Source organism: Lepidochelys kempii, chromosome 1, assembly GCF_965140285.1.
Source record: "Lepidochelys kempii isolate rLepKem1 chromosome 1, rLepKem1.hap1, whole genome shotgun sequence".
NCBI classification, from domain to species: Eukaryota; Metazoa; Chordata; order Testudines; family Cheloniidae; genus Lepidochelys; species Lepidochelys kempii.
In genome coordinates, this window is record NC_136380.1 from 2,130,312 (window position 1) to 2,146,980 (window position 16,669).

Sequence of the window (16,669 nt, forward strand, 5' to 3'; positions counted from 1 at the left end):
GAGAAAGAAGTGGGCAGGGCCACAGAGGTCCTGTTACCTAAAATTAGAAAGGAGGAAACCCCATGAGTTAATAAGTTCTATGTAGACCAATGCCCCAGTTTGTCCCACCGAAACAGCACAGTAAGGCCAGGAAAGGATTAATGTCACTTTGACTGTGCAGTCAGTGATTCAGGGAAGAGGGCCCAGCACCATGTGAGCAACCAGCTCCGCTCGGAGCTTAGTGTGAAAGTCAGAGCACCAGGAGAAAACTTTAGGCTCCGTTATGAGTCATGAGCCGGAGCAGCCTGTCCCGGATCTGTTTAGTCCTCACCCCGTAGATGATGGGGTTTAGCATGGGGGGCACAAGGAGGTACATGTTGGCAATGAGAATGTGTAAATGAAGGGGCACATTGTGGCTAAACCGGTGCATGAGGGAGGAGAAGAGAGTTGGGATGTAAAAGGCTAAGATGACACAGAGGTGCGAGCCACAAGTCCCAAAAGTCTTGAGCCGGGCGTCCTTTGTGGGGAGGCTGAAGATGGCCTTGAGGATCTGAGTATAGGACATGATGATAAAAAACACATCCAGACCAATCACAAAGAATGCCACAGAGAGGCTGTAGTAACTGCTGATGCGGATGTCTGCGCAGGCCAACTTCACCACTGCTATGTGCTCGCAGTACGAGTGGGGGATGATGTTAGTTTTGCAGTATGGCCACCGCCTCGCCAGTAAGGGATAGGGCAGTATGAGCATGCCACCACGTAGCACCACGGCCAGGCCAATCTTGGCCACCACAGGGTTTGTCAGGATAGTGGAATGTCTCAGGGGATGGCAGATTGCCACGTAGCGATCGAAAGCCATGGCCACAAAGATCCCAGACTCCATCCCTGAGAAGCAGAAAATGAAGTACAGCTGGGTGAGGCAGGCATTGAAATCTATTTCCCTCAAATTAAACCAGAAGATGCTCAGCGTTTTGGGCAGGATGGACGTAGACAGGACCAGGTCGGTGACAGCTAGCATGCAGAGGAAATAGTACATGGGCCCATGCAGGCTCGGCTCGCTTTTCACAATGAATAGAATGGTGAAGTTCCCCATGACGGCTATGGCATACATGGCACAGAAGGGGATGGAGATCCAGACGTGGGCCGCCTCCAGGCCAGGAATGCCCAGCAGGAGGAAGGTGGAGGGGTTGGTGAAGTCAGTTGTGTTGGAATCTGGCATGGAGTAGGGGAGAAGGCAGACCGATATCTTCTGCATATACCGTATGTTCCCCCAACTTCCTGTATGTGTCCAGGCCTAGGGTGATGGTCTCATTACAAATGCCTGGATGGAGAGACAGTGTTAATATGAGACTCTACATGCACTACTGGGGGATATTCTGATGGATGAAGCAAACTGACTGATCTTCACACATTGAAAAATGACATTTTCCTTATTCAGAGATAAGAATTACGAAGAACTATCCCCACTAATGCCAATTGCATATTTTATGGTGTGCTGTACTTCAATAATTCCCACACATCATGGTGTGGGAAAACTTAATAGACACCAGCCGGAAACATGAGTGTGGATACTGGTTATCAATCCTTGTTCCTTGGGCCTTTTCTACACTGCCAAGTTTTTTCACCAAAAGGCAGCAACAGTGGAGGAGGACACTCTGCAAAGCCACTTTTGATGGCAGAAATTGGCAGTTTCAGTGACACAATACAACTACCTTGAGAAGAGTTGGAAAGCTTTTTACACAAAAGTTTTGTCAGTGACATGCCAGTGTAGACACTTCCAATTGATTTTTTCAAAGCAATAGGCCTTTGGAAGGTGTCCCACAATGCCCATCCTGACCACTCTTGTCAGAAGTTTGAACTCCTCCTTTAAAGGCCCAGGAATTTAACAATTCCCCTTCCTGTTTGCTCGGCATGGAGAGTTTACATCACGTTTTCCCAGGTGGCCATGGCTGCTCCACCCAGGAAACGCTCTCCCACTTGGACCACTGCAGAGCTGCTGGATCTCCTAAGTATTTTGGAAGAGGAGGTTGTGCAGTGCCAGCTGCACTCCAGCTGCAGGAAGTTTGATACCTATGGGCAGATTTCAAGCAGCTTGTGGGGAAAGAGCTGTGATCAGGACACACTGCGGTGCACAGCAAAGGGGAAGGAGCTGAGGCACATGGGCCAGAAGGCAGGGGAGGCAATTCGTCCCTCTGATGCTGATCCCCAGACCTGCCATTTTTATAAGAACTTGAATGCTATCCTCGGTGGTGACCCCACAACAATGGCCATGACACAAGTGGATACTGCCGCAGGCTGCAGCTGACAGAAACTGAAGCTCACCCAGAAGTAGTGACAGGGAAGTAGTGAGTTGGAGCAGGGGAAGGATTTTACTTCTGCACATGGCATTGATGAAACCGTCTGTGTCCAGTCCTGGGATCCACACTTCAATAAGGATGTTGAGAAATTGGAGAGGGTTCAGAAAGGAGCCACAAAAAAGTTTGAAGTTTGGAGAAAATGTCAGACAGTGAGAGACATAAAGAGCTTCATCTATTTATCTAATTAAAAAGACAAGTGGAGATTTTTATGGGGACAAAACCGTTCATAATAACAGGCTCTAAAATTTAGGAGAAAAGACAGATCAAGGCCTAATGGCTGGAAGCTGAAGCCAGACAAATCCCAGTTGGATATAAAGGCCAAATAATTAGCACTAATGGTGGTTAACCATTGGAACATGCTGCTAAAGGAAATGGTGGATTCTCCAACTCCAGATGTCTGCAGACCCAGGTTTGAGGCTTTTCTGGAAGATCTGCTTGAGGACTTGTCTACACTTAAACCGCTACAGTGGGGCTGCTGAAGCACTTCAGTGTAGACACTACTTACACTGACAGAAGGGGTTCTCTCGTCAGTGCAGGTAATTCATCTCCCTGAGAGGTGGTAGCGAGATCAATGGAAGAATTCTTCCATCAACTTCATGCTGTCTACACTGGGGTTCGGCTGATATAACTGTATCTTTTATGGGTGTGGATTTTTTTGCTATTGCAAAAAAAGAAAATACAATATTAGGTTGCATTACTGGAGACATAGCATGCATGTCATGGTGGGTGATAGTACAACTCAACTTGGCACTGGTTAGATCTCAACTGGAGGCCTGAGCTGGACACTGTGTCCAATTTTGGTCACCAATGTATAAGAAGGATGTAGAGAAACTGGAAATGGTCCAGTGGTGAGTGACAAAGATGATCCAAGGGACGGAATGTAAGGCATACAAGCAAAGGCTGAAAGAACTTGGTATGTTTATTTTGGAATACAGGAGGTTAAGGGTGGATATGATAGCACTCTTCAAATAGGTCCATCAATGGCTATTACCCATGACGGGCAGGGATGGTGTCCCTAGCCTCTGTTTTCCAGAAGCTGGGAATGGGTGACAGAGTATGGATCACTTGATGATTCCCAGTTCTGTTCATTCCCTCTGGGGCACCTGGCAGTGACCACTGTCAGAAGACAGAATACTGGGCTAGATGGATCTTTGCTCTCACCCCATATGGCCATTCTTACGTTCTTATATTCTTATGTAATACTTGAAAGGCTGCCATAAAAAAGAAGGAGAATAGTTGTTCTCTCTTCCTGCAGAGGGCAATGGGTTCAAACTACAGCACAGCAGATTTAGATTAAATATCAGGAGGAACTTCCTAACTCTGAGAACAGTAGGACACCAGGATACATGCCTTGGGAGGTTGTAGAAGCTCCTTCTCTGTAGGTTTTCCAAGGGAGGCAGGATAGCCATCTGTCCTGAATGGTTTACATGCAACAAATCCCGAATTTTAGCAGTGGGTTAGACTATACGACCCTTGCGATCCCCTCTCACCATGTGCCTCTATGATTCTCTGATATGAAATTCTAATGTAGACAGGGCCTTTGTCAAACAGAGATTGTGGAACTCAGAATGGATGACCTCCTGAATAACACCCTGAATGGGTGTTAAATGGGTGTTATTCACACCCTGAATAACGCCTGAATGGTCTCTTCCGTCTTTAAACCCTATGAATCTATCCACAAAGAACCTATATTCGGAATGTATATTTACTGTGTCTCATAACACAAGTATAAGGGAACATTGAATTACAGTGACTGTTTCAATGTCACTGAATGGGTTTCACAAATGGATTGGGCATTGTAGATGGTGCTGGTGTCACCGCCTTTAGTGTAGGGTGTCTGACATGTGGAATTAGAAGTCCTCATTTTCAGATGCTTATAAGTTTGCCAAACATTAACCTGAAATGTATCATGGTGGGCCTCTGCTTCTGGCTAAACCTTCTTTTAAAAAAAGTTCAGACAGAACAGATCAGGCAACTTCTGGAATAAAGCTAGGAGAGAAGATGTCTTCTCTACGTTGACATTTTTTAATAATTATTCTAGTTAGAAGCCCGAGGACCTCCATGTTTTCCAATATATAAGTCAGGTAACAGCCACCCTGTTAACAGCCAGACCTCTGAAATGCAATAGGAGGAGGTGAGAGTCTCTTTGCATTAACACTCAGCTGCCTCCTGAGGTCTTTACTCTGTTCTTACTCGAAGGAGATTTTTTCCTCAGTGGGGACTGGCCAACGTATGGGCCACAGCATCAGAATTTGGCCTTTGTATTGTACATCTACTAATACATTTAATCATGAGGATTCACGGTGCCACTGAAATGCAGCCCCCTTGGGGCTGGAGGCCATCAGCTTCAGGGGCACAACATACAGGGACATTTTGGTCCATGATATGGGAGGAAACTCATCTCCTGTGGCAAGGCCCTGGAATGTTTAATGTCTGTGCAGAGCAGAAAGGATAACAGACCTATTCTCTTTTCCATCACACCTAAGTTGACCAGGGTTTCTCAAACACCAATTGCTGGGTACCTGTGAATTCTGAGAGAGAAATGTCTTCCCTGGGAATCCCCCTCAGGTCACCGTGACCCACACCCCACTCACCCCAGCAGCTGCAGCAGCATCCCACGCCGACAGACGACACAGAGCTGTGCACCGTTTATAATGGAGCTCTGTGCAATCCCAGTTGGGTTCACTCAGCCTTTAATGGAGAAAAGAGCATCTGAGTGCAAAGAGGGTGGAGACAAGCCTGTCTGCACTTCTGCGCTATTTATACAGTTTTCGGAGAAATCAGTAATTAAGGGACCTTCCCAAAGGGAGTTGAGAACTCTTGGGTTCTGTGCTGAGTCACAGCATAATTGGCTACTCTGTGTATTTGTGTATATTTAAAAATTATAGTTGATTAGCAAGAAAATTAGGGATAATAACTTGATCTCCGTAGGGTCTGATACCCTGTAAATGCCCAGGACGGATGGATAGAGAGTAGACAGAGATGTGAAGACAGATGACTGAGAGTTGATACAAACACTTTCTGCAGGCACATGCGCTAAAGGATCAGAGATCAGTAATTCTCATTAGTAACTGTCATAATGCCATGTAGCATCTTTCATTGGAGGATCTTCAAAACACCTTGCAAGGGAAAGTCACGATGAACATATCCCCATTTTACATATAGCTAAACTGAGGTACAGGGAGATGTGACTTGGCCAAGGACACACATAGAATGGCAGACAGAACACAGGAGTCCTTGTGCTTCCCTGCTGTCTCCATGGTCTCTCCATCAGAACTGAGCCCATGACAAGACTGCCTTCAGGAGCAAACAGTTACGAGTCCAAGCCCTCCATTAGGGCAGGGCAGCAAAGAGTCTATGCCTTGGGCCTGTGTTGAGGGCCAAGCAGCAGACAGTCAGTTATGAGCCCCAGTTCCTCAGTCAGGGAGGGCCAGCAAAAAGTCAAGCTCAGGACTGTATTCGGGGCCGAGCAGTAAGATGGTCGGACATCCCAGCTTCTGGGGATGGCCAACAATTACAGTCTCCTTGGTCTACAGAGCGGGGGAGGATGAGGAATCTTGGTGTGCCAGCCTAGACTCCACGCTGGTCCTGCAGCCTGCCGGGGACATCGGTTGGCGGTTCCTTCATGAAGCTGTGAGCATGGGTGTGTACTTGGAATGGTTCACTCCAATCCCCAATGCTTGCCCTTTTCCTGTGTGAAGGAGACCTGTGGAGGTTCTGGCTGCACTTTTCCCCACACCTCTTCTTATATGCACACCTTTTCCAGGGCCCCATTGACTGACAAGACCTCCTCATCAGCCTCCTCCTGGCACTGGCCAAATGACAATCCACAGCCTCAGGAGGATGCTGGACAGTGAGGTGCTCTGCAAACGTGGGGACTATTTCTGCTCCTCCCTTGTCTCAGGCATCCAGACACAGGAGGGCTGGGTGATGACCACTGGTTTTCTAGGCAGCTTTGAGGAGGAGTGGGTGCTAAAAAGGGTTCTGGCCTCAGTGTCCCCTTTATCTTAAGAGTAGGTTTCCGGTATAGGGTGGTGTTTATGTGAGCATTGTTTATTAGCACTGTAGTGTCCAGGAAGTGGATCTCTTGTGTGGACTGGACCAGGCTGAGGTTGATGGTGGGATGGAAATTGTTGAAATCATGGTGGAATTCCTCAAGGGCTTCTTTTCCATGGTTCCAGATGATGAAGACATCATCAATATAGCACAAGTAGAGTAGGGGCGATAGGGGACGAGAGCTGAGGAAGCGTTGTTCTAAGTCAGCCATAAAAATGTTGGCATACTGTGGGGCCATGCAGGTACCCATAGCAGTGCCGCTGAGCTGAAGGTATACATTGTCCCCAAATGTGAAATAGTTATGGGTAAGGACAAAATCACAAAGTTCAGCCACCAGGTTAGCCGTGACATTATCGGGGATAGTGTTCCTGACAGTTTGTAGTCCATCTTTGTGTGGAATGTTGGTGTAGAGGGCTTCTGCATCCATAGTGGCCAGGATGGTGTTTTCAGGAAGATCATCGATGGACTGTAGTTTCCTCAGGAACTCAGTAGTGTCTCGAAGGTAGCTGGGAGTGCTGGTAGCGTAGGGCCTGAGGAGGGAGTCTACATAGCCAGACAATCCTGTTGTCAGGGTGCGAATGCCTGAGATGATGGGGCGCCCAGGATTTCCAGGTTTATGGATCTTGGGTAGTAGATAGAATATCCCAGGTCAGGGTTCCAGGGGTGTGTCTGTGTGGATTTGATCTTGTGCTTTTTCAGGGAGCTTCTTGAGCAATTGCTGTAGTTTCTTTTGGTAACTCTCAGTGGGATCAGAGGGTAATGGCTTGTAGAAAGTGTTGTTGGAGAGCTGCTGAGCAGCCTCTTGTTCATATTCCGACCTATTCATGATGACAACAGCACCTCCTTTGTCAGCCTTTTTGATTATGATGTCAGAGTTGTTTCTGAGTCTGTGCATGGCATTGTGTTCCGCACGGCTAAGGTTATGGGACAAGTGATGCTGCTTTTCCACAATTTCAGCCAGTGCACGTCGGCGGAAGCACTCTATGTAGAAGTCCAGTCTGCTGTTTCGACCTTCAGGAGGAGTCCACCTAGAATCATAGAATCATAGAATATGAGGGTTGGAAGGGACCCCAGAAGGTCATCTAGTCCAACCCCCTGCTCAAACCAGGACCAATTCCCAGTTAAATCATCCCAGCCAGGGCTTTGTCAAGCCTGACCTTAAAAACCTCTAAGGAAGGAGATTCTACCACCTCCCTAGGTAACGCATTCCAGTGTTTCACCACCCTCTTAGTGAAAAAGTTTTTCCTAATATCCAATCTAAACCTCTCCCACTGCAACTTGAGACCATTACTCCTCGTTCTGTCATCTGCTACCATTGAGAACAGTCTAGAGCCATCCTCTTTGGAACCCCCTTTCAGGTAGTTGAAAGCAGCTATCAAATCCCTCCTCATTCTTCTCTTCTGCAGGCTAAACAATCCCAGCTCCCTCAGCCTCTCCTCATAACTCATGTGTTCCAGTCCCCTAATCATTTTTGTTGTCCTTCTTTTTGTAGTGTTGGTAGGGAGGTCTCTGTGGATTAGTATGTTGTTCAGAGGTATGTTGGAAATATTCCTTGAGTTGGAGACGTTGAAAATAGGATTCTAGGTCACCACAGAACTGTATCATGTTCGTGGGGGTGGAGGGGCAGAAGGAGAGGCCCTGAGATAGGACAGCTGCTTCTGCTGGGCTGAGAGTATAGTTGGATAGGTTAACAATATTGCTGGGTGGGTTGAGGGAACCATTGCTGTGGCCCCTTGTGGCATGTAGTAGTTTAGAAAGTTTAGTGTCCTTTTTCTTTTGTAGAGAAGCAAAATGTGGGTTGTAAAAGGTAGACTCCCTCCTCAGGCCCTACGCTACCAGCACTCCCAGCTACCTTCGAGACACTACTGACTTCCTGAGGAAACTACAGTCCATCGGTGATCTTCCTGATAACACCATCCTGGCCCTGACAATTAACTTAGGCTTGAATAGAGACTGGGAGTGGCTAAGTTTTTATGCAAGGTAACCTATTTCCCCTTGTTTTTTCCTACCCCACTCCCCCCGCCCCCCAGACGTTCTTGTTAAACCCTAGATTTGTGCTGGAAATGGCCCAACTTGATTATCATACACATTGTAAGGAGAGTGATCACTTTAGATAAGCTATAACCAGCAGGAGAGTGGGGTGGGAGGAGGTATTTTTTCATGCTTTATGTGTATAAAAAGATCTTCTACACTTTCCACAGTATGCATCGGATGAAGTGAGGTGTAGCTCATGAAAGCTTATGCTCAAATAAATTGGTTAGTCTCTAAGGTGCCACAAGTACTCCTTTTCTTTTTGTGATTGTTAGTTTGCCTGTCCCGCCCTCACCTCAGCAGTTCCTACTTCTGCTCTTCCTCCCCACCCTGGCCTGCTTTTCCCCTAAACTTAACTTGCCACCCCCTTGATTATGTCTTGCTCCATGCACCCATGTCACCTCCCGAAGGGCTTATGCCCCTTCTCCCTTTTAAATTTCAACCCTTGTTCACTGCACCCCATTCCAATGATATTGCGGCTGGAGAGCCAGTATACCAACCTCGCACAGGTGATCAACCCCCCTTCCCTGCCTCAGTCATCTTCTTCATGCACTCCCACCCACCCGCCGCATTCGGTTTGAATTGCATGATGGAAACCGTGGCTCTGGCGTGACGAGAAACTGTGGTTACGGCAGGGAAGTCAGGACTCCGGGGTCCTATCTGTCCTCCTGAGTCCTATCTGTTTTCCTTCCACACAATCTCTGTGTGGCCTCGACAAATTTATGCCTCCTGGTGCCTCAATTTGCCTATCTGTGTAATGGGGACATGTTCATAGTGACTTTTCTTTCCTAGGTGTTTTGAAGATCCTTCAATAAAACATGCTGCAGACTGTGAGGATAGTTTCATATTTAGCCAAAGGTGGAAGTCCTTTGTTTCGGTTTGACTCTCTCCCAGTTCCTGATGGAGAAGTACATGGTTTAAGATGGATTCCATTATCAGCTGACTTGGCCACCTCTCTTCGCAGGGCCCCCATTGCCCCTCCTACTTGCAGGTGTCCCGCAAACATACAGGACAAAACCCATTCACAGCCAATTGCTCGACTTAAATGGAGCCATCATTTCCCTGAAATACCATTCATGGCCCTCACTTAGTGTGACTACATCAGTAATACAAGTTAATACTTCATATTCCTACCTTCAGTCATAAAAATGATACATGCATACAAATAGGATGAACGCATTCAGTCGATTGTACCTTTTCCAATAACACATGACAAGAGGCATTTCACAGAAAGCATATGCCATTAAGGTCAGATTCATATTCATAAGTATATTTCCATAAAGCATATGGAGTGCAACGTCACACAGCCAATTCCTCTCTGACTCAGCACAGAGCCCAGGAGTTCTCCTCTCCCTTTGGAAGGTCCCTTACTACTGGTGACCTAAATATAAAGGGAAGGGTAACAACCTTCCTGTATACAGTACTATAAACTCCCTCCTGACCAGAGGCCCAAAATCCTTTTACCTGTAAAGGGTTAAGAAGCTCAGGTAACCTCGCTGGCACCTGACCCAAAGGACCAATAAGGGGACAAGATACTTTCAAATCTGGGGGCAGAGCCGGGAGCGGCAAGTGGGGGGGGAAGGTTTTGGTCTGTCTGTTCCGAGTGCTTGCTGGACACAGATCAAGGAAGCAAGCAATCCGACTCCATTCGAATCGCTAAGTACTAGCAAGGGAATACGTTAGCTTATTTTTGTTTTGGCTTGTGATTTTCTCTGTGCTGAGAGGAAGGTGTGTTCCTGGATTTCTTTTTGTAACTTTAGAGTTTGGCCGAGAGGGAAATCCTCTGTGGTTTGAATCTGATTGTCCTGTATGATTACCTTCCATCCTGATTTTACAGAGGTGCTTCTTTTACTTTTTCTTTCTTTCCAATTCCTCTCTGCCTCAGCACAGAGCCCAGCAGTTCTCAACACAGTCAAATCCTTGCCTCGATGGCATCCGAGACAGACCAGAGAGCTGAGAAGAACAGACAAAGAGAAAAGAAGCCGTATATAAAATTGGCAACCCCCTTCTCTGCGTGCCAAGCAGCACTGAGTGGGGCCCGCACAGGAACTGCTTGCGTATCTCTGTGAAACAGAGGCTCATTTAGGGGACTGTAAATCTCTTCATGTATAGCTTTGTCTAACACAGGAGTTATGTGCTTGATATAACCCATCACCACTTGTGTAATTCCTTCTCAATGAAATCCTGTGTATTGTGGATAATTCTTGCGGATGTTTTCACTGGTCGGACAGTCATCCTCTCCACTGGGAGCCATGCAAGACCCATTTCAGGGGTAGTAGTGCCCCCCTAGTGTTAATATTTGATAGCAGAGGACGGTTTACTGTCATGTCTATGTGAATAGGTTTTTCCACTGAATGAATGCTGTTTCTGGACTGGCTTCTCGGTAAGAGGTTGCTATCCTGGATCACTGGTGTTGACCAACTAATTTACATATTGGGCTGAATCAGTTCTGACCTATTATTTATGGCTCGAGGTTTGCAAATGCAGACAGTGAGGGGTCATCGTACCAAGGCTGAAGGGGATGCCCAGAACCCTCCGGTTGTGGTGAAGGGGTGTTTACTGAGATAGGCATGTGAGGATCTGGGCTCTGTTCTCCGGCTGCCAAACGCTTTTCCTGTCTTGTTCAGGGAAGGGTGTTTGAATGACATATTATTAAAATATCAGACTTGTGCACTTCCACTCCTAAAAAAAGAACAAATGAGAAATGCTGCTGTTTGGATTATGTATCAGGCTGTGAATAAGTTTGCAGAGGAGCATGAGATCTGGAAAGATGAGAAGGAAAATTTGCAACAGGAGCTGCAGAAGCTGAGATTGCAAAATGAGGGGATGCAAAGAGATTTACAAACTTCTCTGATGCAAAATATAGCCAATGCCCAGCTATGGTTGCGTTAACTCAGACTTGTCAGGAATTGGGATGTGATATGAATGCACAAATGCAGGAAAAACAAAAGTATCAGTTGGAGGCAAAACAATATAAAGGGGCTATGTCCGTTTTGACTGAACAGGCTACAAAGCCCCCTGAAAAAGAAAATCATAAGAAATGATGTGAAGTGATTAACAAGCTGTTCTCGAGTTGGGATAAAAGGACTTCCCCTCACCCAACTCCCCAGGAGCTAGGGGAGAGAGAGGTCTGTCCTCCATGTCATTACACAGTCCAAGGTCCTCCCTCATCAGTCCAACACTAATATCCATTCCCAGACACACACACCCATGTCAACCCCACACAAATATCCATTCCCAGACAGGTCCCACCCCCCCATCACCTGCATGGATAATATCGATTCTGATACCCCTCTCCCCCATCAGCCCCACGTTAATATCCATTCACAGACCACCCACTCCGTCATCCCCACGCTAATATCCATTCTAAACCCTCCACCCTGCTCTCCCATCACCTCCACCCCAGGGTTCCACACCACTAACCACCCCTTCCCCCTGATTTTCAGTTGGAACATCGAGTCAAAAAGGGGATCTGGCAGTGTCCAGTTACAGCAGAGTGTGTGGGGGGGGCACAACCCTGTCATTAACTCACATCAGCCCCTGCTCAACTGGGGCTGCGTCCTACAAGCAGGAAGGATCCTCATCAGGTTTCTGAAACTCTGGTTCCATCCCCGGCACATAGAGGATGCAGCTGGGATAGAGAGGGGGATGGAGACAATCCAGCGAGTAATAGGGATAGTGGAGGAGAGGAGTGAGTGACAGGGGCAGGACAAATGGGGAAAAGGTGGGTCAAAGTGTGGGGCCTCAGGTGTCCAGTTACCGGCAATAAGAAATGTGGTAACCTTGTGAGTTGTACATTGATGGAGTCCCTAGACTGTCAGGTTGACACAGCACTGTAAGGTAAAGAAAGGATTTTATGTCTCCAGTCACTGATTCAGGGAAGAGAACACAGCACCATGTCAACCATGAGATCTCCACAGAGCTTGGTCTGAGAGCCAGAGCACCAGAAGTAAACTTTATTCAATATGAGTAACGTGCCAGATCAGCCTGTCCCGGACCTGTTTGGTTCTCACCCCGTAGATGATGGGGTTTAGCATGGAGGGCAGTAGAATGTACATGTTGGCCATGAGAATGTGGAAATGCGGGGGCACATTGTGACCAAACCTGTGTGTGAGGAAGGAGAAGAGACCTGGGATATAAAACACTAAAATGACACCGAGGTGGGAGCCACAGGTCCCAAAAGTCTTGAGCCGGGCATCCTTTTTGGGGAGGCTGAAGATGGCCCTGAGGATCTGGATATAGGACACAGTGATAAAAGACACATCCAGACCAATCACCAAGAATGCCACAGAGAGGCCGTAATAACTACTGATGCGTATGTCAGCGCAGGCCAGCTTCACCACGGCTATGTGCTCGCAGTAAGTGTGGGAGATGATGTTGGTTCTACAATATGGCCACTGCCTCGCCAGGAAAGGAAAGGGCAGGGCAAGAATGCTGCCACGCAGCACCACGGCCAGGCCGATCTTGGCCACGAAGCGGTTGGTCAGAGTGGTGGAATGTCTCAGCGGATCACAGATGGCCACGTAACGATCCAAAGCCATGGCCACGACGATTCCAGACTCCATCGCTATACAGCAGTGAATGAAGTAGAGCTGTGTGAGGCACAAACTAAAATCTATCTCCTTGGAATTGAACCAAAAGATGCTCAGAATTTTGGGCACGGTGGATGCAGACAGGACCAGGTCGGTGACGGCCAGCATGCAGAGGAAATAGTACATGGGCTCATGGAGCCTTGGCTCTGTCTTCACGATAAACAGGATGGTGAAGTTCCCCAAGAGGGTGACAGTGTACATGACAAAGAAGGGGATGGAGATCCAGACGTGGGCTGCCTCCAGGCCAGGAATGCCCAGCAGAATGAAGGTGGAGGGGCTGGAGAAGTCGGTTGTGTTGGAATCTGACATGGAGTAGGAGAGAAGGTCTTCAACTTTGAGGCAGAACAGTGTCGCCTGCATCTACTGTAAATTGCCTCGACTTGCTGTATGTGCGCAGAGTCTAGGGTGGTGGTCACATGAGAAATGCCTGGAAGGAGAGACAATGCCATTATGAGACAAAACATGCACAACCGGAGACTGTTCTCACGGGTGAATCAAATTGATCACTTTTCACACACTGGAAAATGGCATTTTCTTTATTCAAATAAATGAATTCTGAATAACTGGCTCAAATAACACCGTTCCATACTTGACGGTGCTCCATGGGTCTATAATTCCTACACGCCATGATGTGGGACACCTTAATAGGCACGAGGAGGAAACGTGTGTGCGGATACTGGTTATCCGTCATTGTTCCTTCATTCAGTGGAAGCCAAGCTCGTGAGTCCATGCTGTCTGGACTTCCCCATTCACCTGCTTGCTCATTCGCAGTAGTGGCTGTTCGGATATAGATATTCAGGCCTGTTGGTAAAGGACTGTACTCGAAGAATTTAGGTGTATTCTTATCATTTGGCTAGTTCTAGAGGTATAATAGAAAGAATCAAAATCACTGTCTGCTGGTGTAAGGGCCTTCTCTTACTGTGACAGTCTGAGGCCCTGTTCTTAGGCTAAGGCCTTTGGCTAAGCAGCAGAGGCAGCCATAAGCTGGGAGGCGACCGGTCACATCCTCACATTCCAAACTAGTCACATTGAAAGAAGGTGCTATTGGGCTGTTAGTATACAATCCTGTCCTGAGAGTGTCTGTTGCCTCCGGAGAAAGAGAAGTGCCTAGAAAATGTAAAAGGAAACGTAGTTTGATAGCATCCTGTCTGGCAAGAACTCACTTATCCATAGCTAGGATTTGAAATCCTCACTTCTGTATTGTTTTGTCATTAGAGTTCCCACTTTGCTATTGTTTGTCTGTATAATCTCTGTCTGGTTCTGTGATTGTTTCTGTCTGCTGTATAATTAATTTTGCTGGGTGAAAACTAAATAAGGTGGTGGGATATAATTGGTTACATAATCATGTTACAATATGTTAGGATTGGTTAGTTAAATTTCAGGAAAATGATTGGTTAAGGTATAGCTAAGCAGAACTTAAGTGTTACTATATGGTCTGCAGTCAAATTCCTGACCGTTCTCTGTTAACAGTAAACTATTAAAAAAAAGGAAAAGTTTAAAAATTTTTCACAAGGTGAGGAAACAATGGAGAAGCTGGTATGTGATTCATTACAAAAATGTCGAGGAATATAATTAATGACAATCAACAACATTTTGGTAAACAGGTTTTGTCAAACAAACCCAATTTCATTCTTTAGTGAGAGTATTTGTTTAGTTGATCAAGGGTATCTGAGGCATTTCATTTCATGGGAAAACCTTCAGATAAAAAATGAACACTCTACAACATCAGTAAAGCATACTTTAAATGGACTAAACACTGGCTAACTGACAGATCTCAGAAAGCAGATGTCAACAGGCCATTGCCAGCGAATGGGGGTGCCCAGATTGGTGTTCTGCCGGGATCAGTTCTAGGCCCGAAGCTATTCAATATTTTCATCAATGATCTGAGAGCAAATAGAAAATTACTACATGGCATTGGTGAAAAAACGTTCTGCACAATGGTGTGTGTAATCTACCAGAGAAAGGAAGCACAAGGCCTAATGGCTGGAATGTGAAGCCAGAGAAATTCCAGTGTGGGGGCCAAATATTTAGCACTAAGAATGATTAACGATTGGAACAAACAGCAAAGGGAAGAGGTAAATTTTCCAACTACCCATATCTCCAGAACCACTTAAACAGCTACAGCAGCCTGGCCATAACACTTCAGTGCAGACAGTACTTACACCGATGACAGTGGTTCACCCACCAGTGTAGCTAATAAACCTCCCCTAGAGCTGGTAGCAAGATTGATGCTGTCTACTCCAGGGTGAGGATGACACGGCTACATCTCTCAAGGGTGTGGATGTAATTACTGTTGCCAAAAAAAAAAAAAAAAAAAAGGCAAATGCAATGTTCGACACCAAACTGGGAGGAGAGGTAGATATGCTGGAGGGATAGGATACAGAGGGACCTAGAGAAATTAGAGGATTGGGCCAAAAGAAATCTAATCAGGTTCAACAAGGACAAATGCAGAGTCCTGCACTAAGGATGGAAGAATCCCATGGACCGCTACAGACTAGGGACCGAATGGCTAGGCAGCAGTTCTGCAGAAAAGGACCTAGGGGTGACAGTGGACGAGAAGCTGGATATGAGTCAAGAATGTGCCCTTGTTGCCAAGAAGGCCAATGGCATTTTGGACTCTATAAGAAGGGGCATTGCCAGCAGATCATAAGACGTGATCATTTCCCTCTATTCAACATTGGTGAGGCCTCATCTGGAGTACGGTGTCCAGTTTTGGTCCCCACAGTACAAGAAGGATGTGAGAAAATTTGGAAAGCGTCCAGCGGAGGGCAACAAAAATGATTAGGGGACTGGAACACATGACTTCTGAGGAGAGGATGGGGGAACTGGGATTGTTTAGTCTGCGGAAGAGAAGAATGAGGGGGGATTTGATAGCTGCTTTCAACTACCTGAGGGGGTTCCAAAGAGGATGGATCTAGACTGTCTCAATGGTAGGAGATGACACAATGAGGCATAATGGTCTCAAGTTGAAGTGGGGGAGGTTTAGGTTGGATATTAGGAAAAACTTTTTTCATTCGGAGGGTGGTGAATGCATTCACTGGAATTCGTTGCCTAGGGAGGTGGTAGAATCTCCTTCCTTTGAGGTTTTTAAGGTCAGGCTTGACAAAGCCCTGGCTGGGATGATTTACTTGGGGATTGGTCCTGCTTTGAGCAGGGGGCTGGACTAGATGACCTCCTGAGGTCCCTTCCAACCCTGATATTCTATGATTCTATGGTTTGTTGTATTAGGAGAGGCATAGAGAGCAAGTGATGGGTGTGTGATACTACCAGTCTACTCGGTGCTGGCTATGTCTCAGAAAGAACACCGTGTCCAATTTTCTTCACTGCTATATAGAAAGATGTGAAGAAAGTGGAGACGATCCAGAGGAGAATGAAAAAAGATGATCAAAAGGATGGAATGCAAGTCATATCAACAAAGGCCAAAGGAACTGGTTCGGTTTACTTTGGAGAAAAGGAGGTTAAGAGGGGACGTGATACCGCTCCTCAAATACAGAGCACATGAGAGAGGCAATGAGTTCAAACTACAACAGAGCAGATTTAGATTAACTCTTAGGTCAAAACTCCGAACTTTAAGCACAGTAGGACAATGGAAGGGGTGCCTCAGAAAATAATGAAAGCTCTTTCACTGGAGGTTTTCCAAAGGAGGGTGGATAG

The 16,669-nt window shown here is 46.6% G+C and overlaps 2 protein-coding genes across 3 annotated transcripts; both read right to left on the reverse strand.

The window, feature by feature from the left end:
* Positions 1-250: 250 nt before the first annotated feature.
* LOC144930713 (olfactory receptor 52M1-like) lies at positions 251-5,296 on the reverse strand. 2 transcript variants are annotated; one of them, XM_078853630.1, is made up of 2 exons: positions 5,280-5,296; positions 251-1,208 (listed from the first exon to the last, which is right to left on the reverse strand). In XM_078853630.1, the coding sequence occupies exon 2, from the start codon at positions 1,196-1,198 to the stop codon at positions 251-253; it is 948 nt and encodes a 315-aa protein (XP_078709756.1). In that variant the 5' UTR covers positions 1,199-1,208; positions 5,280-5,296. The 2 variants fall into 2 exon arrangements, with proteins under 2 accessions (XP_078709756.1, XP_078709729.1); XM_078853603.1 differs by lacking the exon at positions 5,280-5,296 and having other exon boundaries at positions 251-1,234.
* Positions 5,297-12,379: 7,083 nt separating this feature from the next.
* Positions 12,380-13,324, reverse strand: LOC140913300 (olfactory receptor 52E8). The gene has a single exon (XM_073349462.2). It carries the CDS (start codon positions 13,322-13,324, stop codon positions 12,380-12,382), a length of 945 nt encoding a protein of 314 aa, XP_073205563.2.
* Positions 13,325-16,669: the final 3,345 nt, after the last annotated feature.